At 40.9% G+C, this 26,846-nt stretch overlaps 1 protein-coding gene across 11 annotated transcripts in view; it reads right to left on the reverse strand.

Moving 5' to 3' along the window:
- Positions 1-26,846, reverse strand: part of LOC127461039 (sodium channel protein type 5 subunit alpha-like) — a 214,094-nt gene that overhangs the window by 19,264 nt on the left and 167,984 nt on the right. For all 11 annotated transcript variants that reach the window (XM_051768281.1, XM_051768280.1, XM_051768275.1 and 8 more), the window contains 3 exons: positions 20,948-21,102; positions 16,991-17,164; positions 2,773-2,895 (listed from right to left, as the gene is read on the reverse strand). In XM_051768281.1, coding sequence (XP_051624241.1) covers positions 2,773-2,895; positions 16,991-17,164; positions 20,948-21,102 — 452 coding nt within the window. The remainder of the gene's footprint in view (positions 1-2,772; positions 2,896-16,990; positions 17,165-20,947; positions 21,103-26,846) is intronic.

Below are 26,846 nucleotides of genomic sequence, written 5' to 3' on the forward strand. Positions count from 1 at the left end.
TATCTTGTAGCAGTCTCACCATGATTTTGCCTAGTATCATTTTCACATTGAATGGTCCATCATCATCCCCCTTACCCTTTTAAAATACTGCAATAACCTCCCTTGCTGGGAAGTAGTTTGCAGGGAAGTGCCACCTCTGAAATAATTTCCTGATGGGCAACAAATGAGGAGACATGGGAGACTTCATGATTTGGGACAGGCAGATCTAAGCTACTTTATTCTGGGCTCATGCATGGAAAGCCTCAGTGTCCACAGCAACTTTCAGGTGGGATCCTGGTCTCTCTGGGGTCTTTTTCTGGGCACAGAGGGGCAGGATGGCACCAGTTCATCCTTATTTTGAAGACCTCTCATGGCATGGGAGCTGCAGAGACTTGTGTAAAACTTGCACAGGTCTCAGTCTGTTTGAAGACAGGGAGAGAACTGAAGCCTGATGGCAACAGATCCTCTTGGCCACCCAAGTGCTACTCTGTGCCTTTGCCTCAGGACCAACTGTTTCTAAAATTTAGACACAGCACCAGTGAAATAAGCCTCTTACTGCAGTATAAATGAGAACTTTCTAGCTCCTGTTCTAGCTACACAGAGATCTTTCAGTTAGTCAAGAAAAAGACATTATAATGGAGCCAACTATCATTATTTTCTTACTGTCAGTGTTTGCTTCTCAACATTATCATTATTTAATCCATCACTGAGCTGGCAATTTTCCTGTGCATTTTGGAGCATATGAACTCCTAATAATGAAAGGTCTAACTGTCCCTAGTCTTGTTAAGTGTGGTTAGACAAACTAAAACTAAAATGATTTGCTTTTCCAATAGCACGTATTCTCAATTACATTTTATCATAGTTTACAAGCTAATTCACTGCCTCTGATAGCTCAGAATGACTGAATATATTTCAGCTGCAGCAATGGTACAGGAAAGAAAGGAGATGTAGAGTCAGGGACCAGGGGGACCTGCAAGAATGAGCATATTGGGAAGGAAACCTGCTGGGCTGGTGCATGTGTCATGTAAGATATCCACCAAGGCAGCCTCTTGCTATTCTCAGATAGAAATGAGAACTTTTTCATATAATTTTTTTTTTCCTATTTTACTCTCACTTTTCTGAGCCTTTGGGTTCATCTTCCCATTGGTTTTCAGGTTTGAATCCAATTTAGTTAAACCAATGCAAAGTCATGGGTGTACAATCCTATGTCAGCTTAGAACACATTGAAGGGGTTTTGCTTGGACTTGTAAATCCACCAGTAGAAGCTAAGCCTTCATAAGCCAGATCTAAATTGATTTGAGAGAGCCTGAGCACAAATCACTCTGGTAATTAAAATACTCCTTTTGCTAATGCTGGATTGTGCTCCATTTGTGAATGTTTAATAAAGACTTGGAGTGGGGTCATCAGACGACACAGGAGTGAGAGCTTCAGTTAATGTCAGTAGTGCAACATCACTTTGTGTCTTCTGAGGATCTGTGGTTTGCTTTTGTTTTATTTGGTCAATTACCTTTAAAATATTGCCTGTCTTTGCTGAAATGATTGTGGTGAACAAAATAATTCAGGTTTGGATGCCTGGATGAACAGAGCCTTTTGAACCTATTTGTCTTAGTACTAACACAGAAGAGGGTGTTCTGACACGACACTTGTCTCATCTTCCTCCACAAAAATAATGTGATTTAGCTCATCACAAGATAGTTGGAACAAAGCCTTATGTCTCCAATCATCCACAGAAGAGGAAGATTATGGGTTTGGGGTTTTCATAAGTTGCTGTATCACCACATTTCCTGGCTCATCTTGGTAGTTAGGCTCTCTAGACTTCAGTCTGTCTTCCTCTGAGGGTATTGCAATGTCAACAGGGAATTGCTGGGAGATCAGTGCATGAATTACACATATACATCACAATGATTAGGACCAAAATTTTGTTTATAGAAGAGCTTTACCCTGAATATATCTCATCGTGAAATATGTAGCATGTTCCTTGGCCTAGTGGAGAGGTTTGGGATCATCAAAGTAATCTGTTTTAAGTGTAAATTTGTCAAAGATTTGCTTTACCTTGCTACGCAATCTGCAAGATTAGCAGTAACCTCGACTCATACAGAACACAGCTGTCATCATCTGCAAGTCATGCATGGTGTGAGGAATTAAATGAAATGTTTATCTAGATAATAATTGATTTGTGTAGCAGGTAGGCTTAACCAATAAACAGGTATGCTGTAGGGATATAGCCACAGTGGCAAAGGAATGCAGAAGGGAATGAGATGGAGCACCAAACACAAGCTACATGGTTTTAATGTTAATCCTGACATTCCACATTGAAACTGCAATCTGTTCAAAGGAGAAAAAAAAAATTCATTCATTTGCTTTCCCTATCTTTAGCATTTCTAATTTTTGCTTTAATTATTAGTGAAAAAGTCCTTAAGAACTTTCCAGTCAGTCTCATTTTAGTACATGTCAAAAGCAGGGAGCAAACTTGTAGCTTGGTTATTCCCCTGATACACCTTATAATTGAGAGGTAATTGTTAGCCAGATGCTTCCTCAGCCAAAAAGCTGTTTTTTAAAGTGCAGTACGACGAGTTAGGCAGCATGATTAGTTTATCACTAAATCCACCTGAGGATAAAGATGTAATAATACAATTGCAATCAAGACCAAGGAGGGATTTCTGATTTTGTTGTTTTGATAAAGCATTATCATTCATTTCCTTTGGCTGACAAAATGAAGACAAAACCACGTGCAATGGTTCCCTGTTACATGCTTGATGTTAAGCTCTGACCAAATGCTTCGTATACTCTTACCCTCATCCCTTCAAATCGTGACAAAGCTCTCAGTGGTCGCAGAGCTCGGAGAGTCCTGAGGGATTTAATGGGACCCATCTCAGAGTATCCAAGTGTGTTGGCGACGAGGCTTATTAAAGAGACCTGGATGGAAACACAAAGCAAAAATCCAATCTGTTAGTGCATTCCTGCCATTTTCCTTCTCTTCCGACTTTCCTTCCTGAAACAAAACAGGTGGTGAGTGGAACAGTGGGAAAAAAAAGTCTTAAATATTCAGGTGCTGGAGCAGATCCAGAGAAGAGCAACGAGGCTGGTGAAGGGACTCGAGCACAGGTGCTGTGAGGAGAGGCTGAGGGAGCTGGAGTTGTTCAGCCTGGAGAGGAGGAGGCCCAGGGGAGACCTCCTCACTCTCTACAACTCCCTGACAGGAGGCTGTAGCCAGGTGGGGGTTGGTCTCTTCTCCCAGGAACCAGCAGTAGGACAAGAGGGCAGATCTTAAGCTCTGCCAGGGAGGTTTAGCTTGGATAATAGGAAGAGATTTTTTACAGAGGGAGCAATCAGACATTGGAATGGGCTGCCCAGGGAGGGGGTGGATTTGCCATCCCTGGAGGTTTTTAAGATGAGACTGGATGTGGCATCAGTGCCATGGACTGGTAACCACAGCAGTGTAGGATCAAGGGTTGGACTTGATGATCTCAGAAGTTTTTTCCAAGCCAGTTGATTCTATGATTCTAAATGAATACCATTACATTGGACCCACACAAAAAAAAGGATCATCTTCCACAAAGTGGATGAGAAAGGAGATCACCATTACAGCCCCACCCCTCTGTGCCACCTGTGCCACAGGTTTCCTTTGCACTCCTCAAGGTGTATCTTCCACTATCCAAAATAGGATTCATGTAAGTGTTATAATTTAGGGCTTTTTGGATGAAAGCAACTCTAAGATCTAACCCCTTCCAGCTGAGATAAAGGATTTCAGCATTAACACTCCATTACTAGTCTTCAACTTAATGATTAGAAACAAGTCTTCAAGATTGCTGAAAGACATGACTTTATGCCATAGATCTTAAAAAAAGAACAGTGTGCATGGCTCTTTGGTTTTGCACTTTTTTTTACTTTTTCTAGTTTCTAAATGGTCTCTAAGGGAGATGGAACATCAATGTTGGGGTTCATACCTTTCAAAGACTATTTCTTTGAAATAAACTTTCTCTTTCCAGATCTGGAGGAAGCATGGATTGGTTCCAATGCCCTTCATGTTCTAAGAGCTTTTGCAGTGCCCAACTGGTCAGAAATGTGGATGCTATCAGGCACAGGACTGGGGTCTGAATGAACTGAATGGCAGTGGAAATTATGAACACATGGAGCAATTGGGTTTTGTGTGCTCGAATCAGTGTTCACAGTCTGAATTCCTACTGAGCAAGGAGTGAAAACAAACAGCTCTTCAACACCATAGGTATCATGTCAATTTGCATGTTTAAAAAAAAAAACCAACCAAGAAACAAGAAAACTCAACCAGCATTAACTTCCACATACTATAAAATACTATTTTCTTAGAAGGAGAGACCTATTTATATTGCTTATCACAGTTCCCTTACTTCCATTTTACTTTATTTTTTTTCTCACTTAACATTTTCACAGCCCCAGTTCTCATAGTATCAGATTACCTTACACTCACCAATGTGAGTGTGCAGAGCTCATCTTGAGGAGGGTGTGCTACTGCCATTTTAATGACAGCAGCTAGGCCTAAGATCAAGGATTCTTCTACATTATAAAAATTAGATGTTTAGTGTAAAAGGAAACTCTAAGGTCCCCCATGAAGACAGACAGTTCTGGAGGGAAACCTCCCTTTTCATTTTAGGATGAGGTGATTTTTCATCTGAACCCCACTGCTGGCTGACCAGCCCAGCATCACCCAGGGGCTTTGGGATAAAGCAGGATAAGACCAGCTTGATCCCCTGAGTCACAAACCAGTCTCCTCTATGGAGCAGCTTTTCTCCAGATTTTGCATCCATTTACCTACAGGCGCTTTCTGCACAGCTAAGCACCTTTGTAAAACTTGCTGAATTTGTTAAATTATTTACCTATTGATGGCTTTATTGTGGCATGTGGGTGACAGTAAGCCTAAGGGCAGGAGGTCTCAGAGACACCAAGCCTGGGCTTGATGCAGCGGGCTGGCTTTCTGCCAGGATAAGTCAGCCCACGTCTGCAGAAGTGGCACAGAGGCTGGCTGTCATGCTGTGACATGTCACCCTCTAACAAGGTGTGACACAAACTCACCTCCCGTGTACAGACCCAGTGGCTGGTGCAGAAGGAAGGTCTTAATAAACACTTCTGCATTTTACTGGTGAGAGTCCTATAAGAACATCACAGTAAACAGGCAGACTGAGTTCAGGGACTCTTAGGCTCCTTAGACACAGGGGAGGTAAAAATCACCGGCAAAGCCTTTGCTTCCATCTCTAAGAAAGCAGCTGTAAACCTGTGACATGAGCACACCTAAATAGTTATTTTAGAGTAAGCAGTGCTGTATGTTTGACATGTTCCTTTCACCTAAGTCCTGCTCACTCGATACTCACAGTTAAAGATGAAAACCTGGGTTCAACTTAAAAACCATCTTAAACTCCCCAGTGCTCCCAGACTGAGGCACCACCCATTTTCTGTCTTCCCCATTTCTTACCAGCTTTGATTTCATCCTGTGCTCTGAAGCTGCATTAACATAGAGTTCAAAGCCTTTTCTTTTCATTTTTCCTCCCCATTAACTTAATGTTGCCTAAATAATGAGGAAGGGCTGAGGATTTGTCTGACAGCAGTAAACAAATGCACGACGTACTTATATACTAAACCCATTCAATTAAGTAATTTAAAACTGTGGCATTATGGAGATATCATGATAGGAAGAACACTGTGGCACATATTTCTGTCTCTGGTGGAAAGTTCAGTGTAGAAAACAGCCTTAACCTCACAAAGCCTTCAAGTTTCCTATCCAGAAAGGCTGGAGGTATAAGAAAAACAGTTCAATGATAGTGTGCTCAGATATAGAAATTAAGATCCATACACTCACGTACCAAGGGAAGTTCATTCATCTGTATAATTGATTTGTAAAGTGAATGTATATATTTAAAAGAAAATTAATCTAATACAGAGTACCCAACACCCTTCTTTGCTAGTTTCACACACAATGACTGAAAGTCAGATCTTCTCAAGGTCTTCAAACTGCCTTGATTGCTACAGGATTTCTCCCTCCTCCTGGATTTATGTCCCATAACTTCCCTTTTTCTCAAGGTAGAAGGTGTCTGGTTCAAATCCTGCAAAACCAGACTTTGGATCTGAGTGGGTTACTGCTTCATTTCCAGAGCTGTAAATGTCACCCTGAAACACATCACAGGTGCTGCTGTCCTCCTGACACAGATTTACACAGCATTAGATATCTCTTCAGAGGATTAGGTCACGAAACTGTGTGATATTTGGCAATGATTTACAAGGCTGGAGTTTGAGACAACTTGTTTAAATGCTTGGATGTTGGTTTTGAAGGTATCCCTGTCAAATTTTATTTAGAGGAGAATTTCTAACGCAAGGAGTTGGCCATTTAGACTTGATTAAAAGTGACCCGGAAGGCTATTTTTAGGGACAAAATCAAGCAGTTTTCAAAATTGGTGCTGACTGCCCCACATAAACACAGCAAAAGGTGAAGTCAGCTGTTTCTGTGACTTTTTTTCTCTGTTACGAGGCTGTGCAGCCCAGAACTGCTCCAAGGTTCTGCTTTGTGCTCTACTCAGTATGAGAAATGTGCTGGCACCCAGAAAACACCTCTAGGGTCAATGTAACCTCCAGATTCATAATAAGGCAAACACACATTTTTAATCCTTTCAGTACCTGTTTGCAAATAGTTTTGCAGGTTTTTCATAAAAACCTGCCCCTGAAGGCCAGGCAGTAATGTAACACAGTGGAGAGCACATGAATCCTAAGATTAGGAATTGATAACTGTTGAAATTATTGCTGATATAACTATATATATATATAATACAATGCTAATGAGATTGTCTGAATGTCTTGTCCGTGAATCAGAACATTTTTTCACTAATTTCCACCTTCTTGTGGTAGTTTCACTTATTTAGGGAAATAAATCATTCTTGAGATAAGAAATATGACTTGTGTATGTGTACCCAGGTGGCACCCACGTGATGTTAGACTCCCAGTGTGCTCATGTTGGTGCTCACAGTCATTCACTAGTTACAGATATGCAGCATTTTCTGACTATTAAAATTATTCACCATGAACATACAGAAATAAATTTCTAAAATAAGTTTATATGTCTTCTTTATCTGATGGTGACTTAAGTAATCACTGTTGTAAACTGATGTAAACCCAGTAAAGCCATCAGAAGAGAATTTTAAGGCAACAGAAAAACAATTGTTAAGTAGGAAGGGTGATAATGCAGCACACCCAGGGGAAAAGGCCTTTAATCAGAGGATCACAGACTTTTTTCCCAGGGACTGATTGCATTTATAACAGTAGTGGGTTCCTTCCCACATGCATACATTTTATATTAGTGGCATCCCTACACTCTCTAACCATGGGAGGTTACAGGGAGTCAAGGGCACAGACTTTGGGAGCAGTGTTTCACCTGAGGCTGATGGAGTTTCCTATAGCAAGAAGGTGGGTTTCAGGTGGAATAAAGGCTGCTCCTTCCTTTTTTGCATTCCTTTTCACCAGCCTAAAAGCACATCATTTCAGATAACCCACGAGCATCCACTGGATCCAGCTGGAAGCAGACCTGAGACACTATTCCAAGGCAGATGCTACGCAGCACAGATGGCATTTTTGAATTAACCCCTGGCCAGGGGTTAATTAACCCCTGAGATGAATTAACAGCAGAGCCCAGAAAACAAGGACTTCTGCCTGAGGAACAGCAAAAATCCTATAAATACCAAATAAATACATATAAATACCAAAACCAATGAGAACCTCTACTAATCGTCTGCCTGCTGCAGAACACATCTGTGAGTGATGCCCTGTGAGCGTCTGTCTCGGGGGGAAGAGGAGACCTCCTTCCTGGTATGGGCAACAGCATATGCTTTATGCAGCCAGGAATTTCATCAAATTAACCTGCTTGTTCAAATTAGAGGGGAGGGGTCAGAGAAAAAAGAAAAGGACGTCTGAATGGAAGAACAGCAGCTGAGTTGAAAGCTTTGGCCACTTATTTAAATAAGCAGTTTCAGCTAATGCAGGCCCACGGTGCTTTCAAATAGCTTTTTATGTGCTCCAGGAACCTGTCTCTCCCTCTCTAATTGTGAAAAAAAAAAAAAAAAAGAAAAAAAAGTAGAAAGAGCACTTGTTTTACTTTGAGTGTTTCTTTTCAGTCCAGCCTGGTTTCTCCTGTCCATTGCTGCCAAGGATAGGATTACCCAAAGAAGTCTTCACAGTGTCTTTTAGAGCCAGGCCTGAGGTTACAAGTTGCTCCCCTTGATTTGAAGAGGACCAAAATTAAGTCTGTACCCCAAATGCAAGCTGGAAAACCTACGTTTTTCATGAAAAGGGAAATTTGCAAATAAACTGAAATACATGGAATTTCTTAAGCATTCTGAAATAAAGTTGGAAGAAAGGAGCTTGTTATGATGCTGATATTCCCCTTGATATCCACCATTTCTGAGCAGACTTTTATTGTTGTCTTATTTTTTTAAAATATCCCTTTTCCCTTTACAGATGCTGAACTGCATGATTGCACCTGTCAATCAAGAAATTCCATGTTATGAAAGGAGGGCATAAAGTTAAAGGAAAGTCTTAAAATTAGGACACTGAAGAAACACTAAGGTGACCTAAATTCCCATCTCTGCTACCTGTTTCCTTGAATCACAACCCTCACATTCAGGTAAAGAATACAAACTCCTTAGGGCTGCTCTGGGGTTGGTCCATGGCATGGAGATGAAAGCGTGCCTGGAAAAGAGCTATCAAACAGCTTCTCTCACCACAGCAGTTCATTACTGCTTATGGAGTGCTCTCATGTATTATAACATGATGGGCTACAAGAATGCCTAGATTAATTATAAAAAAAAATATCTCCTGGAAAACCCAGAATTATTTCTTATAACTCAGGTTTAAAAAGTTGTTTACATCATTCACTCTTTTTTTTTTTTCTACAAGATATTTCTTCTTTTTTTTTTTTTCCTTTTTCATGTTATTTTCTTATTTTTTTCCCCCATCTACTACTTAGACTAAAGCTGTGAAACTCCTTTAATATTCCATGTTCTCAGCTTTGTTCTCCTCATGTCCACGCTTTTCAGGCAATGTTTCCTTGTCAGAGGGCAGCCTTGTTGCAAACAGCATGTGTCACGTTTGTTGGGTTAAATGCTTTTAAATAAATCATCCCTGCATCCTAATTGCTTCCTGGTGGTTTCCAGAAGAACCTCTTTACGTCTTGCTGTTCTCTTAATCTGTCACCTCCTTTACACCTGCTCAGGCTTTTCTAACAGCTCCAGTCAATTCCCAAGGCAGATGGCTGCGAATCATGGATTAAACCTCAGCTAATTTCTGAGGGCGAGTCGACCTGCTGCTGCGAGCTTGCATCCAGCGAGGCAGCAAACTGACTTATTGATCTGCAGCTTTCCCACCTCTCCCTTTCCAAATGGATTTTCAGCTTGTCTCCATTCACCTTTCTTACTGAAAACAGGCACCTTTACCACACCCTAAGGTCCCGTTTTTTAACACCGGGCAGAGGGATTGCTGTGAATTTTGGGGATCACATGATGCTCCTTGATCATCCAAACCTTGGACAAGACTCAAAGACTTTCTCCTTGTTGCAGCAGCGGTGGCTGTGCAGGTGCAGATGTCCTGAAAAGTCTGGTTTATTTATATACATATTTTTGTATACATATATATATATATATTTATATTTATAACTATCATGATTTAGAGCAAAATAGTTTCTTCATCACCAACTATGTTCTGCTTCTCATCCAGATGCTGTGCAGAGACAGCCTGGATTTAGTTAGGGCAGCTGAAGAGGAAAGACATTCTCCCCTTAAAAAGATCTCCAAAGCCACCTCATTATTCATCCCAGGGTACCTTCTTGATGCTGACTGCTGTAGTCAGGAGAGACAGGAATACACTTGATTATTATTTATTATGTGAAGATGGCGTTAGCATGCCAGGGGTGTGCATAGTGATCACTGAGAGAACATTTCCCTGGGGGCTCAGCCCCATCGACTCCACTGCATTTCCATCCCAGCCAGTGGGAGTTGAGGTGCTGAGCTGAAGGCATGTTTATTTCTGGGCAGGATTAGGATCAACCCTACTTATACATGACATAATGAAAAAAAAAAAAAAAGAAAAAAAAAAAAGAGAAAAAATCTGTTTGGTTTGTTTCCACAAGGTGCTGTTCTGGATTTGCTTGTTTCCCTAAAGTATCTATTTAATCAGATGTTCAAAATCAATACAAAAAATACCAAGCTGATGTGGGAAATACGACTGTCTAAGCTTGAAAATTGTCGCTGTTCAGTTGGATTTTTGAACCTGATTGATCCTGATATGCCAGAATAGAGAGGGACTCTGAAGAATTATAGGATCTCTGACTTTTGCCAGGAAGGCTAATGATAAAAGTAGGAGCATATACCACAAGCAGGAGTCTTCATTTGCCTCAGCACAAAACACCCCAAAGACAGCCTTACCAGGGTAGGAGGCCAGCACAAGGTCTGTACACCACTAGGGCACAGCTTTCAACTTTCATCCCAATTCCTTTTATCTCTCTCCCATTAATAATAAGGAATCCCTGTCCTTCTGCAGGCTGCTTCTCTCCCTTCACTTCCTCCTTTTTCCTCCTCCTGACACCAGTCTCTTGAGCTGCTCCTGGCCATTCTGGATGGAGCCACAAGTGTGAAGACACTTTTTGGTCTGCAAGTTGGGGTTTCAAAGGTGCTGGTCATCAGGGAGAGGAACTGTGGAACAATCCTCCTCTGTCCCTGCAGAGTGTGTGGGACTCTGGACTGTTAAAAACAGTCTATGTGTCCCTCCCAGCTCTGATTTCTCATGCAAGGGAGAAAATCACTGTATACGGAATTTGGCTGCTACACTCACAGTGATGGAAAGGGCCAAGCAAGCTGCATGCAAGAACTCCAGGATTTTATTCATTATTTTCTTTTTAAGCATAGTCTTCTAAAAAAGGACATTGAAACATGCTCCATCTTTCAATAACTTCAAGAAACAGAAATGTTTGGTAAACCTAGTTCAGCACAATCCGAGTTGAGATGGTTTTTTTAATACCACTCTTGAAAGCTGAAATTCTCCCTCAGTAATTGAAATTCTACAGTAATTGCAGTAATTATTCATCTCCTAAACACTTTGCAAAGGTGTAGGCAGGCAGTGAACTAGGCTTACTGTGGCCTTCTCTCCACACCTGCTTTTGCCATCCCTTTCGGTCTGGCTGCAGTGTGCTTTGTCCTGCTGTGCCTTGTCTGAAACTGAGCTTGTGCTTCCACTTGGCAAAGCCTGCTTGCTCCCCTTTTAGCATCTCTGTGGTAACAAACATGAGGTGCAAACCAAGATAAGACCAGACATTTGGATGTTTTTTCATGTGTTATGCTGAGATAAAGAGTGGGGTGGCAGAAGGGAGATTTGCAGCCTCAGCTGACCTGCTAACACACATTAAAACCACTTAACTTCATATGGAATTTTTTTTTTTTCACTTATCCTAAATTATCCAATACGTAGTAAACTAGTTTTTTTCTTCTTTCTGTTTTTTTTCCTCTTCAAAACCAGGCTCCCTGGCTTCTGGAGAGGGAATCTCATTCTTATTAGTTATCTGGGAGGTTTATGCCATCAGAGATGCTCAGAAGAATGTGCACTAAGACATCTTCAAAAATCCCACATGCCCATTTGCTTTGAGGAACTGCAAAAAATCTAGTCAAAAAATGAACTCTGGAGTAATAATACCCCATTGTACCCATGGATTTTTGACAACTCACAGAGTGCACTAATACGTTCACTCTTAGGATGCTCCTCCAACTGACAAGCCATATTATTTTTAATTTGCCTTGGCAGTACTTTTGTCATTCTGCTCCTGTGTGCTTTTCTGAACAGGAGCTAGATGAAATTCACATGCTTTTAGGGTAATTTCCCAAGAATACAAACTGGATTTCAGTGCTGTTTGGGAACGACTCATTACAGCAGATTGTGTAATTACTGGTACAGCAAACAGAAATCACCTTGTTAATCAACAGGGAATACAGATGGAAAAAAACAATTAAAGTAATCATAAGCCATCAATATTTACTTCACACAGCAAGTTTTTAATTGTCACTTAAAGACAATCCAGCACAAGGGCATAATTTAATTCAATTCAATTTTTAACTAGGGATAAAAAGACTGTTTTAAAATGTTCATCTCAGACTCAAGGATTATTAGCTGCTTCTTAATTTGTCTGACAATAAAGTATCCAAAGCAGAAATCTTAGAGCAAGTGCTTTCCAGGAAACTCTCCTATGTAATGCCCTTATTTTTGTTTAAGTGTTCAGGGAAAATGACAGTGCATTTCATGACTGAACATCCATGAGCAGTTCTCAAACAAGCAAACAGAAAATTTGGCAACAAACAGGACATTTGGAAAGCTGCTGACTGGGGAATACAGATCCCTAGGTACAAACTCAGCAGCTCCAGGCAAACATCAGAAACATGTTGTGTTAGAATCATTCACAAAAGTTATTGTGGAGACTGAAAAATGCATATTATTTTACTTCCATAAAAGCATCTACAAAATCCTGCCTAGTGGACTTGTTGCATAACTGATTCGAGATGTCTGGCCTTCAAATCCATCGCTGAGCCTTGCTTGAGCTATTTTGCAGACAGATATACTACCAAAAGCTGTTGTGAGCCCCTGAGTTCACGGCACCAGAGCCAGCTCTCTGGGAAAAGGGATAGAAAGCGCAATCTTTATCCCTGGTGACTCAGCTGGAGAAAAACTGGTGGAGCATCAGGGCACGAAGTGAGAATTAGAGATGATCTCTCCCGCTGCTGCAGGACATAATGCAAGGACTGCCCATTGCTGGAGATGGCTGGAGAGGAAGAAGGCTGCCAGCATCCCTAAAAAAGCAATTGCTTAAGAAAATAGCTTTCTGCAAGTATCAAGTCTTGAAAGATGGGATAATCTTAGAAACAATTGGTGGAGAAACCCTCATCTTCCCTTATCTCTGAAATCAGTATCTGACAATCAAGGTTGTTTTTTTTTTTAAGCCTGGATTGGAACTAACTTTTGGTCAATTAAATTGAACCCAAAAGCTGCAATGGAGATGATGGATTTGTGATAATGGACTTTTTTTTAGAGTGATGACATTAGTGCTGGTTTAAGAGGATTTTTCTGTGAATGCCACTGGCAATGAAACTTGGCTGTGACTTTTTTTTTCCGTGCATTCTTAGTAATGAGATGGGACTTCACATCCCTTTCCAATGAGTTTTCTCGTGACAGCTTCTGTAGGGTTCCAGTCTCTCACCTCTGCCTCCAATGCATGAGCAGGGAGTGAAGAAGCTGTTGACTGCAACACCTCCAGTCTTTGAATGATGCTAAGCTCCAGATTGATGCCTTTCCCAAACTGACCATGCAATGGAATAATCCATCTGCTGTCAGCAGAGACTGGGACATAGCTCAGAATTAATTGGCTGAAGCTCAAACTAGATAAGCTCAAGATAATATTTATAGGTTAGAGGAAACAATTGAAAGGAACATAAAGATGACACCAGCGTGCACAACTGGTGGAGTCCATGTGCCCTTTGTTTTAAACCCCAGCTCTCTCTGCCTGTTGCAGGACAGGACTGGTGAAGAGCAGTTTTCATAAACATTCACTTTGAATGCCACCCACCTCCATCTCTGGCCAAGGTCAGACTCCTCATTTAATCTGCTTTGTACCAAGAGGTTTTGCTCGCATGAATGCTTGGAAAATATCTATACTTTGTGAAAATATTTGCCTGTGCATCCTAGCAAAGAGGGCTGTGCACAAATACCATTCCTGATGGTGATATTGATGTCTGCCTACACTTATATCTGCCTACACAGACATACTACAATCTCTACTTTTCCCTCATGTGAAAAGAGCTGTTGATTGAGTGCCCACCACTCCAACTCATGAGCACAGAGAGGTGATCTCTGCAGTGTAGAAAGGAGTTACTTTTAGCAGTATACTTGTTTTTTACAGGTAGGTAACATATATAGATGGACTTTGACGATGTTTGTTCAGTATATCCAAATTCCAGCAGACATCTAAGGCATCTTTCCCAGGTGCCCTAAGTTGAAATGAGCCTGTGTTTTGTGGTTTGATTAACCCTTTCTCCTGTCCTCCCAAAGAAATATGCAGCAGTGTTGTTGATAGGACTTTATTGTATTAAAACATTTTTGAAAGCACTTTCTTATGGTTTTTCCTACACTAGCACACTTCTTTGAGTTGCTGAGAAGCCCATTATCAGAGATCATCCTTTAGGGATTCTATATCCAGCAAAAATAGCTCTCAGTTTGTGGATTACTGGGTGTTTTGATGTTTAGGCATTGTGAGGCAGCATTTTCTTTATTAATCCACAACTGTCAGATGGAGCCTTTGCTGTTCCAGTGGCCCAAATCAGTGTCAAAGGTCTCTCAAAAGGCAGGATGTAGAAAAGATCAATATAATTCAGAAGCAATATGCTTATACCCCCTCTGGGTTAAAATCACATTTAGAAATACTGAATACTTGCAAATTTTTGAACTGGTTTTATGAATTATTCAAAACAGAAAATAGATTCTGAGTTGCATTTGTACAATTAGAAAACACAGATGAGAGATGGTTTCACATGTCCAATCAGAAATCAACCACTGCAGCTTGAATTCTGAATACTGATACCAAACCCCTAATGAATAATTTGCAGATCAGGAATTTTTAAGTGAATAATTTTAAACAAATAAATTTGAGAAAATCAGGCAACTAGTTCATCTGCTTCTTTTGGAGCAGCTAATTCATCCATTCACTCCCTTCTGCAGCTCAGTTGCAATGATTTGGTTCTCAAAGGACCGAAAAGAAAATGCAAATTGAACTAAAAAGTGTGCTGGAAAAATGATAGGATGTTACTGTGCCAATTCAGAGTAGCAGGGTGGGTTAGCAATAGGGTAGGAGAAAAGCATCTGTTAAACCCGCTAAAAATATAGTACCAGGTTCTCATAATTTGCATTGGGAAAACGTTTTCAAGGAAAGAATGAGGCTTGGGGAAAAGCTTTATTCATTGGGAACACTAAAGAGCAAGTGATGGCCTAGAGTCAATCAACAACCAAAACAACTCAAGGGTGGAGCAACTTTTTGGTTAGATTGGGAGCTTGCAAAAAGAATATTTAAGTGTGGGTGGAACCTTTAAACATGGGTTAAGAAAATAAAACACAGGGTCAGTAAGAAGGTTCTGTGATTTATTTTCTGGGGATAAGGGCAGTCCCAGGGGCCTTTCTGCACAGCACTGTTTTATGCCACATGTGCTCAGATGTGTGACAGGGAAAGGTGAAGCCCCTTTCCCCAGCCCACCTGTGGCTGCCTCTATAACTGTCATTATACCCACAAAATCCATCATTAAAAGGCAAACGTAGCTAATTTTTGGCGTTACATAAAGACTTTGCATTTTTTGTGTGGCGCTTGTTCCAAGGGGGTTTTTCACATGGAGGACAGAATTCAGCTTAGCTTTTGGTTTACTTTCTTTGGCATTAATGAGATGTCATGCTACAACGTACACATTTCTAACAAGTGTGGAACTCATTTCCAACTCTTAATGATGCAGCAGAGCTCCAAACTGCCCCAGTGAATTCACTGTGTGAACCGCTGCTCCCGTCAGGAAGACCCCTACTTATTCAACATCCAGCCCTCATCCAGCCCTTCTAGTCTTCAGAAGCTCATTGAAACAATAACCCCAATATAAAATTCCTGGAAGCCCACACAATACTTTAGGTGAGTCCTATTAGTCTCATTTTTACAGATGGAGAAAACAGAAAAGCTAAGCTATGTCACTTGTCCTAAACCACAGTAAGAACAGTTTTCAGGGCTGGGCTATAACTTAGGAACTGGTGGTTTGCAATTTTGTGGTCAGATAATTAAACCAGACCTTCCTCTTCTGCTGAAGCTAATCTGAGAAAAATGAATGCCTTCCCTTTAAGAGGCTTCCAAGCATGTATGCAAAGAAGAATTTATGTAAAGAATTTCCTTTTCATAAATCAATTTATTAAAGCTCTGGAGAAGCTTCCAAAGGCTCTGATCCAGCAGTGCACTTAGACATGTCCATAACTTCAAACAAGTAAATCGTCCCACTGAAGTGCTCTCCTGGGTCAGGGCCAAAGAAAGTGTTGTTCTTCCCCCGAGTCAAGGTTCAGATGTAAAATGGGGAAAAATAATTTATCTGAAGTTTAATAAGTTACATAATCATGACAAACCTCTGCCAGCCTCCCACACTAATACCACAAGCTAACAAGAAATGGCCTTGGGGAGATAATTGCCTCCTTGTTGATATGCTGTGATGAAATGTTAAGCTTCTTCTGGAGGATGTGATGTTGCTGACTTTTCCCAAATATGGGAGATCCCACATCAGTTTGGAGGAGACAAACCTGGTAGTGGCAACACTCCTGGGGCATGACCTCCCTTTTGTTCAGCAATCACTTCTTAACGATTATCCGTAAATTAGGAGAAGCGTTGCGGCATTTCAAGGATTTGGAGTATTTTGTAATGTTTTGTAATAGTGAAGTCACTTTGCCAAGAGGACTTATTCACACCTTCTGCTGGACTCCTTCACTGGTAAATACTTGGGAGGCAGTACTGAACATACTGTTACGTGCTGCTGGCAGCCTCGCCAGGAAGCCACGCCAAGGACAGCTTCCCTAATCTGCTGAAAGACGTGTGTCGAGGTCATGTGTGGAGCAGTCGGAGGTAACTGGACCCTCTGCTAGCTGAGAGTGTGGAAAGAGATGTTAAACACTAAAAGAAAGAGTGAGTTCCTAGGGAAGAGAAGGGAATGTGACTCAAATTAGCAGGGTGACACCCCTATGTCACAACACAAAGCGCTCCCCTCTGCTTTGGCACACCCATTCCTGGGGATGGACAATTACATATCAAGACCTCCTTTGAGCTTTGCCCAGGGTTGATACTCAGAGTTGGAGTGGCAGCTGTCAATTTGCAAACACAAAGCTGCCAAACTTAACAGCATGTTCTTACCCATTACAAAATCCAACACAAGAAGCATCGTAGTTCCAAAATGATACTTACATCCACGATAAGGAAGTCCAGCCAGCACCAGGCATTGGTGAAATACTTCTTGAAGCCATAAGCCACCCATTTCAGGAGCATTTCCAAGACAAAGATGTAAGTGAATACTTTGTCAGCATATTCCAGCATGGTTTTTATGTTTTTTCGGTCTTCAAGGTAAATATCTTCAAAGGCCTGGAAGTACAAAGGACTGATCAACAATTTCTCCTACATCATGTTGGAAAGCATGGGTGTTGTGCTGCAAGTCTGTATTTGATAACATATCATATACTGTCTGTGATTTCTGACATATTTTAATGTTACAATCAGAAGGAGGGCTCAGGCACAAACAAGACTGACCCTGACCTAAGAGAAATCTGTTCAGCTTTCCTTTATAGTGGACATAAGCTTAGCTATCTCTCTCCAGCCTCTACTGGCTGTGCTGACTAGACATCATTTGAGTGTAGAAAGAGCTTATGATCCCTGAATTTGGAAGTGTGAGTCTGTGAGCAGAGTCCCACCCCAAGCTGCCCGAGAACATCCTGCCTCAGCTCCTGTTGGCAGTGCCACTGCTATCCAGGCACCTCAGATGTCCCAGGGCATAGGATGTCTATATTTAGGAGACAGAATATGACCATTACATTTAGCCAAATAGATCTTATTGCTAATGATGACAAATTGGGTTATTAACCTGCCTGTTATGGAGTACTGGAGTTCTCCGGCTTCTGTTCAGTCATCACATTTCAGGTAGCTACAGCTATCTGCCTCAAGAAAGGCTCATTATTATTCACTTAACAGAACAATAATGTTTTAAAGGTCAAGGTATCTATCTCTCCACCTCATCTGTCTCTCTAACTAATCTTATGCAGGGCATCATGAAAGGACTTTATCAAATACCTGCAACTTTATAACCCCTTTAAAATATTTAAGACATAAAACAATATGCCTCCTAAAAGAGAGCAAATAAAGCTGTCTCATAATTTAGCCTTCACTTTATAATGTAAGCCAAATAAAATGTAGACTCATAGTGACAGGTTTGCCCATATATGACCTTTTTTGGGACTCCTAAGTCAAGTTATGGTCTGGTTCCCCAGCTCTGCTTGTCACTGCTGTTACACAAGCTGCTCCCAAGCCCCTGTAACCCGGATAACCCAAGCTTTGACATATTACTCTTGTCCCATTGTGTGACCCAGAGCACTTGTCAGCAAGAAACAACATAATTTGAGAGGGTCTGTGCTAATCCTCTGAATTATCTGCATTTACATATTTCCAGGTCTGTACCCACTTTCTGATGAACTTCAAAAAGTTAGCAAACACCCAGTGCCTGGAGATACAAGAAGTGTGGTACTTGTCACTCAAGCAGTCACACTGCTCGTTTGCCTGCCAGAGAACAGTAATTAAACTGACAAGAAAGCTTTGGCAGCCTGTGCCAAAGCTTGTCCATTTGTCCCCACACTTTGGGGTGACGTTTTCACTGCAACTCTGTCTCCTATCTTGCCTTCAAAAATGATATTTCAAGGGTGTGAAAGAGCTGCTGGAGAAAGCCACAGAAAACAATGCACAGATTGGAGTTTATCACTTCTCATAGGGGCTCACTCACTTTGTCAGATGACTTGCTGTACTTTGCAATTACTGCAAAAATAACAACAAACTATTTAAAGTGATTTCCTCCTCTCCCTCCTTTGCTCTCTCTATTTTCTACTAACTTATCCAAAAGTACATTGAGTTTTGTCTACTAAGAGCACACTGTGAGTCAGGAAACAGCTTATTAAGGGATGAAAAATATGATACCTGAACACTTCTGTACTTCTGGACAAGCTGTGGATATTACCCAAACGACAAAACTCTGGTGCTTTGCATTTTTTCATGGTGACAATGCATGAAATCTTTGCCAAGAAGGGTTATGTCTTCTGCTTTGCTTTGTGTGTTAAAAGAGTTAAGCAGGACACCTGCATTTATCCACAATCACTATTAAAGAAATAGGCTTCCAGTTTGGGTGCTTATGGTTTAAACGCTTAAGAAAGGGTTTTGGATCTTTTGCAGATATATTCTCATGGTTTAACTACCACACAAAAATATAAACTGGCTTAAGGGTATATATAGCTTTTCTCCCTTAAGAACTTAGTATGACCTAGGGATGTAGCCAGATGAGCTCAGTTTTTGGAAGAGCTCACCCCAGAATAACAGAGGAAAAAAGTTGTGTTGCCTCCAATATCTCCAGTCCAAATACTGAAGCACAGCACTGATATGTGGGAAAATGCAGGATAATTTGCCCTTATACAGAACTGCACTGGCTAAATTGAAATTCGCAAAAACTAAATGAATGCGTGCAATGAAAATTAAATGAGATTTATATTGCAGCGTTTGCTATCTAAGGCATTTTTAATTACACATGCAAGGAAGTGTATTCGTCTAAAGCATATTATAGCAAGAGACATTCCCCCTTCAAAATGTGTTCAAAAATTAACATTCTGATTCTCAAGCTGGTGCAAAAACTGTCAGACTCCATTGATTTCAGCAAAGCTGTGACAATTTTCAGCAGCCTACTATTTACCCAAGTTTTTCAGCCTCTTTTACTTTCCATAATAAAATAAAATTCCCTGGGTGAAATTTTAGCCCATCCCTGGTGGACCTGGAGTACAGTCCATTACTTTCCTTTTTGCATCAACATTTATGCATTTCCACCTTCTTGTCTCCCTGCAGAGAGTTTCCCTAAAGTACATAAACCCAGTACTTCTGTGTCTTCCTCTTTTTTTTAGGCCACTGATAATTTGTGCTGTTCTCCTCTGGAGTTTCTTCAATTAGCCCATGTCTTTCCCAACGCGCAGTGCCCAGAGCTGAAGCCAGTGCTCCAGCTGAGGCCTCCTTGATGCCAACTGGAGTGGAAGAACACGATAATTTATACAGCCCAGTGGGGTGTTCGGCTTCTCTGTGGTTCTGTGATGTAGTTTACTCTGCCCTGTTTGTTGCCTGCTCTCTCTCCAGCTCTTTTTAGTAAATCTGCTACCTTACAGTCCTCCTGCATCCTGCCTTCCTACCCCTAGTTATTCCTGATGAGGTGAAGCAGGCACCTTTCTAAGGTGATGTTCACCTTGCTATTTAAGGCGGTTTCATCCGTTTTGGCTGAAGTTAATCCTGACCTCCAGAAATATACGGATAACCTGCCCAAACACGGCACTGCCTGTAAATTTAGTAAGTGGATGTCTTACTCCATTATGAAGGAGAAGACCAGTGACCACCAGAACAAAGCCTGGAGAACTCTTGATCTGCGTCCTTGCTCTATGTCTGGATAAAACCTGGGAGAAATCCCACCAACTTCAGTGACATTCCTGACATGTAAAAGAGAAACACAAATATATGCTGCCATCTCTGTGAAGAGCCCAGGGCTGATAACGCAGAGAGGATAACCCCAGTATGCAGTGCGATCTCAGGAGGAGAGGATTCCCTGTCAGAGTCCTAGGCAGTGACCAACCAGACTCTGTACATACACGTTTATTTGGATGCAAAGAGGAGTTACCTGTGCAGTGGGTTAAACTAAGGTGTATTCAAAGCATAAATACCATCTAACTCCATGGGTAGCACTGATTCAGTGCCCTCTGTCTTCCATGATTTTCATAGGAAAAAGGAAAAAAAAAAGCCACCCCTGGAGGAAAATACAACTCTCCAGATGGGAACTCTCAGGGAACAGTTATGGGATGCTGAATCAGTAATGCTGAGAAACTTCCTCACACAGAATTCCTTAAAAATTTTCTTTTCAAAACATGTACAAGTCCGAATTTTATGTTATAACAGAAGAAAGTTCCCCACCATATGGTAAGGGCACACAAAATCAGAAAAGTCAAAGACTTGTTTTAGCCCCAAACATACTTTGCTTTGAGAAATGACCAAAAAGGGCTCATAAGATCTTAGAGTCAGGTAAACTAGAGAACACTGAGACCCATTACCACTTTCAACCAGCTAGGAAAAGCTGTCACTTACCAGGGCTCCACTGCTCAGTAGGATCATAAATATGATGAAAGTTTCAAACCAGTTGTGCTCGACGATTCTGTAGCAGGTTTTTCTCAGCCTCCACCAAATTTTGCCTGGAAATTTTGTGATGTCCACTGAACAGCATGGGAAGAATCGCACACAAACTGTAAAGAGGTAAAACAAAACCAAAGAAATTATTAAAGAAGCCCATTTAGTTCTTAAAGCTGCAATAAGGAGCTGCTAAAAAAGATTTTTTCTAGCAATAGGTGGTTGCACGAAGTCTTTCCTCTTTTGTTTTTCACAAACCCTTTCTACTCTGCCTTCCATTTCTCCCTCTCACTCCTCTATTAAAAACCACTCAAAATCACCTAAAATTTGTCCCAGTGATTTCTCCCAATGATTTTTGCGATACAGAATATATTGGCCACGAGTCACAAGTGCCCTGGGTCATTCACAAAGTGATAGCTGAGCTCAGGCAGCACTCCTGATCAGGACTAATGACTCTAGGAGGGTCCTGCTGATAGCTTCCACATCTTTTTGAATGGAGGAAGGTTATTTTCTTGGTACTACGATACCACTGGAATTACTGATTAAAAATGGCAATCTGATGAAAGAGAGATGATGGGAGGAGGTGCTACAGTGCAGATGAGACGTGGGCAGAAAAAGCAGGAGCAGGTTTTGATCTCTTGGACTCTCTTTATCTTAAAAAAGGCATTAGAACAACCTTGGAAATATACTGAGGCAGTTAAACCCCCTCCAATGTCACAGAAATTCAGATATCCGGTCCACGGCAGGTTCCCCACTGATGCTTCATTGCACTTTCTGACCTTAGTGAAGAATACTGTGTAACAGTTAAATGCTGTGGTCGTAATGGAGCCCACACAAGGATTTCTGACTGGCAAGACCATGGCCAATTTTAGTTTCCTTAGCAACACTCCTTTGTTATAGCAAAAAGATATTGTCATTGGTAATGGACAGATCCATCTCTCCCATTTAAAAAACACTATGTGCATTGCCTTGTGCTGGGTAAGAGCTTAAGATGGTGTGAGAATTGTCCTGGCCAGTCAGTCTTATGTCAGATAATCTGACTCAAATGTCACATTTGCTGATGAGAATGACCCTCAAAAACCACTTCATTTCCAAAAAACCAAGCTTTTTACCCTATATTTAATCCACGTGTTATATAGAAAGAGACTTAATTATGGAGGATTATCAGCCCCATCATGAGAAAAAAAGCCAGGGGCCAACATCTTCTGTAGCTGAAAGGTGGCCAAGGTCACCCACATGTCTTGCAGCACACAGAGACTGCTCAGAAGTGACAAGGGAGGATGTCTCGCCATGGCGATGTAATGCAACGTTCTTGCAAGTAGAAACAATATTTAGGCAAGGCAGCTTGGGAAGGAAAGAGGGCGAGTGCCAAGGTTACACAGGCAGCAGACGCTGCTAATTCAAGGTGGCATAACTGAGGCGCTCGAGATGCAAGGAGATCAAGTGCAGCTCCTGGGATGCCGGGATTCCCAAGCAGCTGGAAGTGGGGCTGTGCTGGCAGTGGGCTCTGCCAGGAGGAAGAGAGCTGCTATGGTCCTCCTGGCAATTTCTGTGAGTTTTTATTATCCCAGATCCCTGCTATGGAGGAGCGGAACTGCAGGAGGTTTCACACATGAACCACTCCCAGAACTCCCCTTTCCCCTACTTTTCTGAGATTTTGGATAGGTGTAGGCTCTTGACTGTGGGAGGTTTTGGTGTGGGACTAATAGGACAGCAAACCACTTATGCAAAGGTAATGGGACCATGATGCAAGTCACTAACTGTCCTCTACATGCCTGAATCACACAGACTCACATCAGTTCCCAGCTTACCACTGTATTCTGGAATTCAGAGAAATTCTGGGCTCAGTAGAAATACACTAAATTAATAAACATATTTGAGAAAGACATAATTCTGGGAGAAGACAGAAATGTAAGAGCCAGCTCTCTGCCTCTTTGTAGGTCAGCTACCACTTCAGCAAAGGCAAGCATTATCCTTCTAAGCACTTCAATCCTAAACACTAAAGAATCAAGGCAAGGGATAAAAAGACATCATATTAGTCACTACTTTTTGCTAAGACCCGTACAGTGCTCACAGATGGTAATACCTATGGTTTGGGTATATTTTAGGAAGTAGGTACATGGAACAGACTTCAGGCATGTAACACTGCCTGGTACCAGCATCTCTGAGCTAACATACTCCTATGGCAGCTCTGCTGAGAGATGCCCATCAGTATAATCCCATCAGCACCACGTGATGGAGGGGGCTGTTAACTGCATCTTTGAGTAGTGCTGCCAGGAAGCTCTTGAACTATTTCTTACTCCACAACCGGTATAGTGATTACCACCTTTGAAGTGTCTGCTTCACACTCTGTGCTTATATTCAGGTAGACCATCCACTTAATTATCAACTCAGCCTTGGATCAGGAAGTCCAAAGACTTGGGCTCAAATCCGTCAGTTATCGTGTGAGCAGCCTAATGAGGAAGTTGGATTGCTCATGTTAAGCAGAAATCCCCTTTTTACTGGAAGTAGCCACTGCTTCTAGTAAAATAAACCGCCCTTGAGTCTGGATTGTTCCAAAAATCAATTTCTACTTGGAAAAAAAATCAGCTTTTTTTCCAACTTAAAATATTTTCACAGGAACTTCTCACTCTTTTCTCGTAAGTGACTTGCTAGATGGATATTTGGCTTTTTAGCCTCTTACATGAACACCTAGGCTCAGCTAGTAACAGGCATGACATGTTCTGTCATGCTTTTATGGAGTATAAATGCCCTGTAAATACTGTTGGAAAAGGTTAGGGTCTCCCAGGAAGTGTTTTTCCCCATTGTAAGACAGCTGGATGAATCATTCCCTGGAGGAGTTTGCCTCTGTCATTTCACTTCACAGGGAGCCTACATGATTACCTGAGTCCAGACACAGCTAAAATTAGGGGATCACCTTCATGTTAGATACTAATGAGCAGGGCACTTTGTGTTCCAAAGTCCCTTCATTTGTGATGGAAAATGGTTAAACCAGGTTGTTACTGATTCAGTCAGCTTCCATCTGATAGTCTACAGGTTCAGAGAGGTATTTTTAAAGACAGAAAGCCAGGCAGCAACACTAATTTATTTTTTTATGCTCTTTGATGGCTTCCATGCAATTTCAATCTGAAAAAAAAGAGTCCTAGTTACTGACAGTAATACCTTGAAAAATCCAAAATAGCTTCTCAGATGAGTCAGCCCAAAATACAGTGCTATTAAATCCAATGCTTTTGATTGGGCCCAATTCAGAAATGTTTAGACCAAATTCTGATACAATTACTAATGTCAAGTAGCACTTCCATGAATAATCATGTTGGCTGCAATTCAGATGAAATGCTACTTTTAACTATTCATAAATCAAAGAGAAAAAGGAAATTGAAAGAAAAAAAAAAGAAAAGTGGTCACAAACAAGTCTTTTAATGGTTTAGTAAAAATCTGTTTTCTTTTCAAATGTTCTGATTTTTCTCACTGACTGTTCTTTCATGCCTGTGCTTTTCTGAACTCTCTTGTAATGTTGGTAGCCTACTGCTCTGGTCACCTTGACCCAAATTTACATGTTCAATTAGAAGCTTCACCTAACCAACAAAAAAAGTTTACCTGAACTTGGTGGGTAGTCTAATAGGTTGGTTTTGTTTTTGGTGTTGTTTTGGTTTGGTTTTGGGGGTTTTTTTGTATGTTTGTTTTTGGTTTGGGGGTTTTTTGTTTTTGTTTTTGTTTTTTTGTTGGTTTTGTTTGTTTGTTTGTTTGTTTTTTGTTGTTGTTTTGTGGGGGTTTTTGTTTGGTTTGGTTTGGGTTGGGGTTTTTTGTTTGTTTTGGTTTTGGTTTTTTTTTTTTAGTTTCTGTGAAATCAAAATATCAAAATCACTCCGATGAGTCTAAGGCATGACCTAAGGCAGCTTCTTGTTTTGGAAGCTGCTTTATCCTCACGAAGAAGACTGTTTATTAACACCTTTTAGCACAGCAAGTGTCAAGGCAGGAATAAACCCTTTGACATTTCCTATGACAGCATTACTCATCTTGCCTTGTCTAACAGATTTGTACTATCCTCCTGGAATAAAAGCTAGTAGGGAACGTGCAGAAGAAGCTGATCACCTTGTGATTTATTCAGGGCTTATTTTACCATTGTAATTCATGCTGGGCTACATCTTCTTTGAGAGAAAACTGACTCATTTTGTGTAGTTGACTACCACTTATCAGAAACACAGAATGGCAGAAAAAGTGCCCCCAAAGGATTGAATGTTTTACTGGTAAAGCCGTGAAGCTGTTCTGAGCTGCATCAGTGGCCAACTTTTCCAAGAATAATGTCTATTTTCAATTCACATTTGAATATTACATACCATTTCTCATGAAACAGAGACCTATTTACCAAGAAACCTTTCCAAATGCATCAGTATAACATGATGTTATTTACTTTTTTTTTGTCTTTCATAACAAGGGAAATGGTCCCTTCAGTCACTAGGGTGTCCTACAGCACAATCACAAACTGAATATTATAATACATCTTAAATCTCTTGTTAAACATCTGCTACAATGATAAACAAGTTACCACATAAAGAAAAAAAAGGCAGGAAGATTTTAATGTACAACGTACTTTGTGTGTAAATATTCTTTTGGTTCCATATTCACATTTTCTAGTTTGGTGCACTCTAATCATGGAGCTCTTAGACCTGATTGTGTTACTTTAGTGCATCAGGAAATGTGGGAGTTATACTGCAAAACCTTCCTCTTCAATGCATGACAGCCAAGCCTATTAATTTTAAGCTTAGGGATAAAGACCTTACAAATCCACTTCTTGTTCACACTAATATATATATTTACATTTTCATAAAATTATTAGTTGTGATTTTGGATGGATTGGGCTGCTGGTTCTCTTCAATAAATGAAGAACACCAATTAATTCTATGATGTTGTCCAGTAAGTCTGGCACTTTGTGTTCAAACTGCAGCAATTTTGTTATTGCCTTTATACAGGAGTTCCCAATTACTGAGACATTCATTTTTAGAACAAAACAGTATTTTGCTTAGCTTTGAATGCTGGTTACAGCATTGCTCAGTTTGACACAAAATACAGCTTTCTCAGCATAAACTCAAGCAGGTAGGTATTCAAAACATGGTATATAAATATATATATATGTATATATATATATCTACACACAAATCTGGGTTTCTAATGACGGGTCTGCCTAGCTGAGTATGCACAAGCAAGGGAGTAAACCCTTTGAAAGACCCCAACTGTCTCCCCATGCTGCAGGGAACATGATCTCTGCAGACCCTTCTTATTTAACCACTTTCTCATCTTCTGGCCCCAGTACTAACTCATATGGCAAGTGGGTTGGAACTAGATGACCTTTCTAAGGTACCATCCAACATAAACCATTTTATCATTCTGTGACTGCACAGTTGGGTTTTATTGAGTGCAGCTTTAGGCCTAACCTGAGAGGGATTTGCCATCACTGTCTCCATCATTTGGGTACCTGAGACACACATGGAGATTTGAGTTTTCACTCAAATCCAAACCCAGCTACAACTGGGTGCTGCCAAAAGGGCATCTGACAGTGCCACAGCCTGACAAGTGTTTTTCACTCTTCCAAGGGCTTAAAAACGGTACATTTCAGATTTCTGCTGCTACTCTCCTCAAAATATATCGTCTTGGTGGTCATCACAAATAGTGGTGTGACACCTTGAAGCAAAGGCAGTGGCAGCCTGGGCTACCACTGATGTCATCTGTGCTTTGAGCCAGGGGGTGGATGAGTTGAAATCTAGAGCTCCTGTCCAAGCTGTATAAATTTAATTCTGAACGTGCAATAGGTCTGTAAGAGTCTTGTGATGCCTGAAAATTCTATACAACAGAATACTAGAAC

This window comes from Manacus candei, unplaced genomic scaffold (assembly GCF_025592945.1).
Source record: "Manacus candei isolate 608988 ecotype Guabito, Panama unplaced genomic scaffold, ASM2559294v1 h1tg000094l, whole genome shotgun sequence".
In the NCBI taxonomy this organism is placed as follows: Eukaryota; Metazoa; Chordata; class Aves; order Passeriformes; family Pipridae; genus Manacus; species Manacus candei.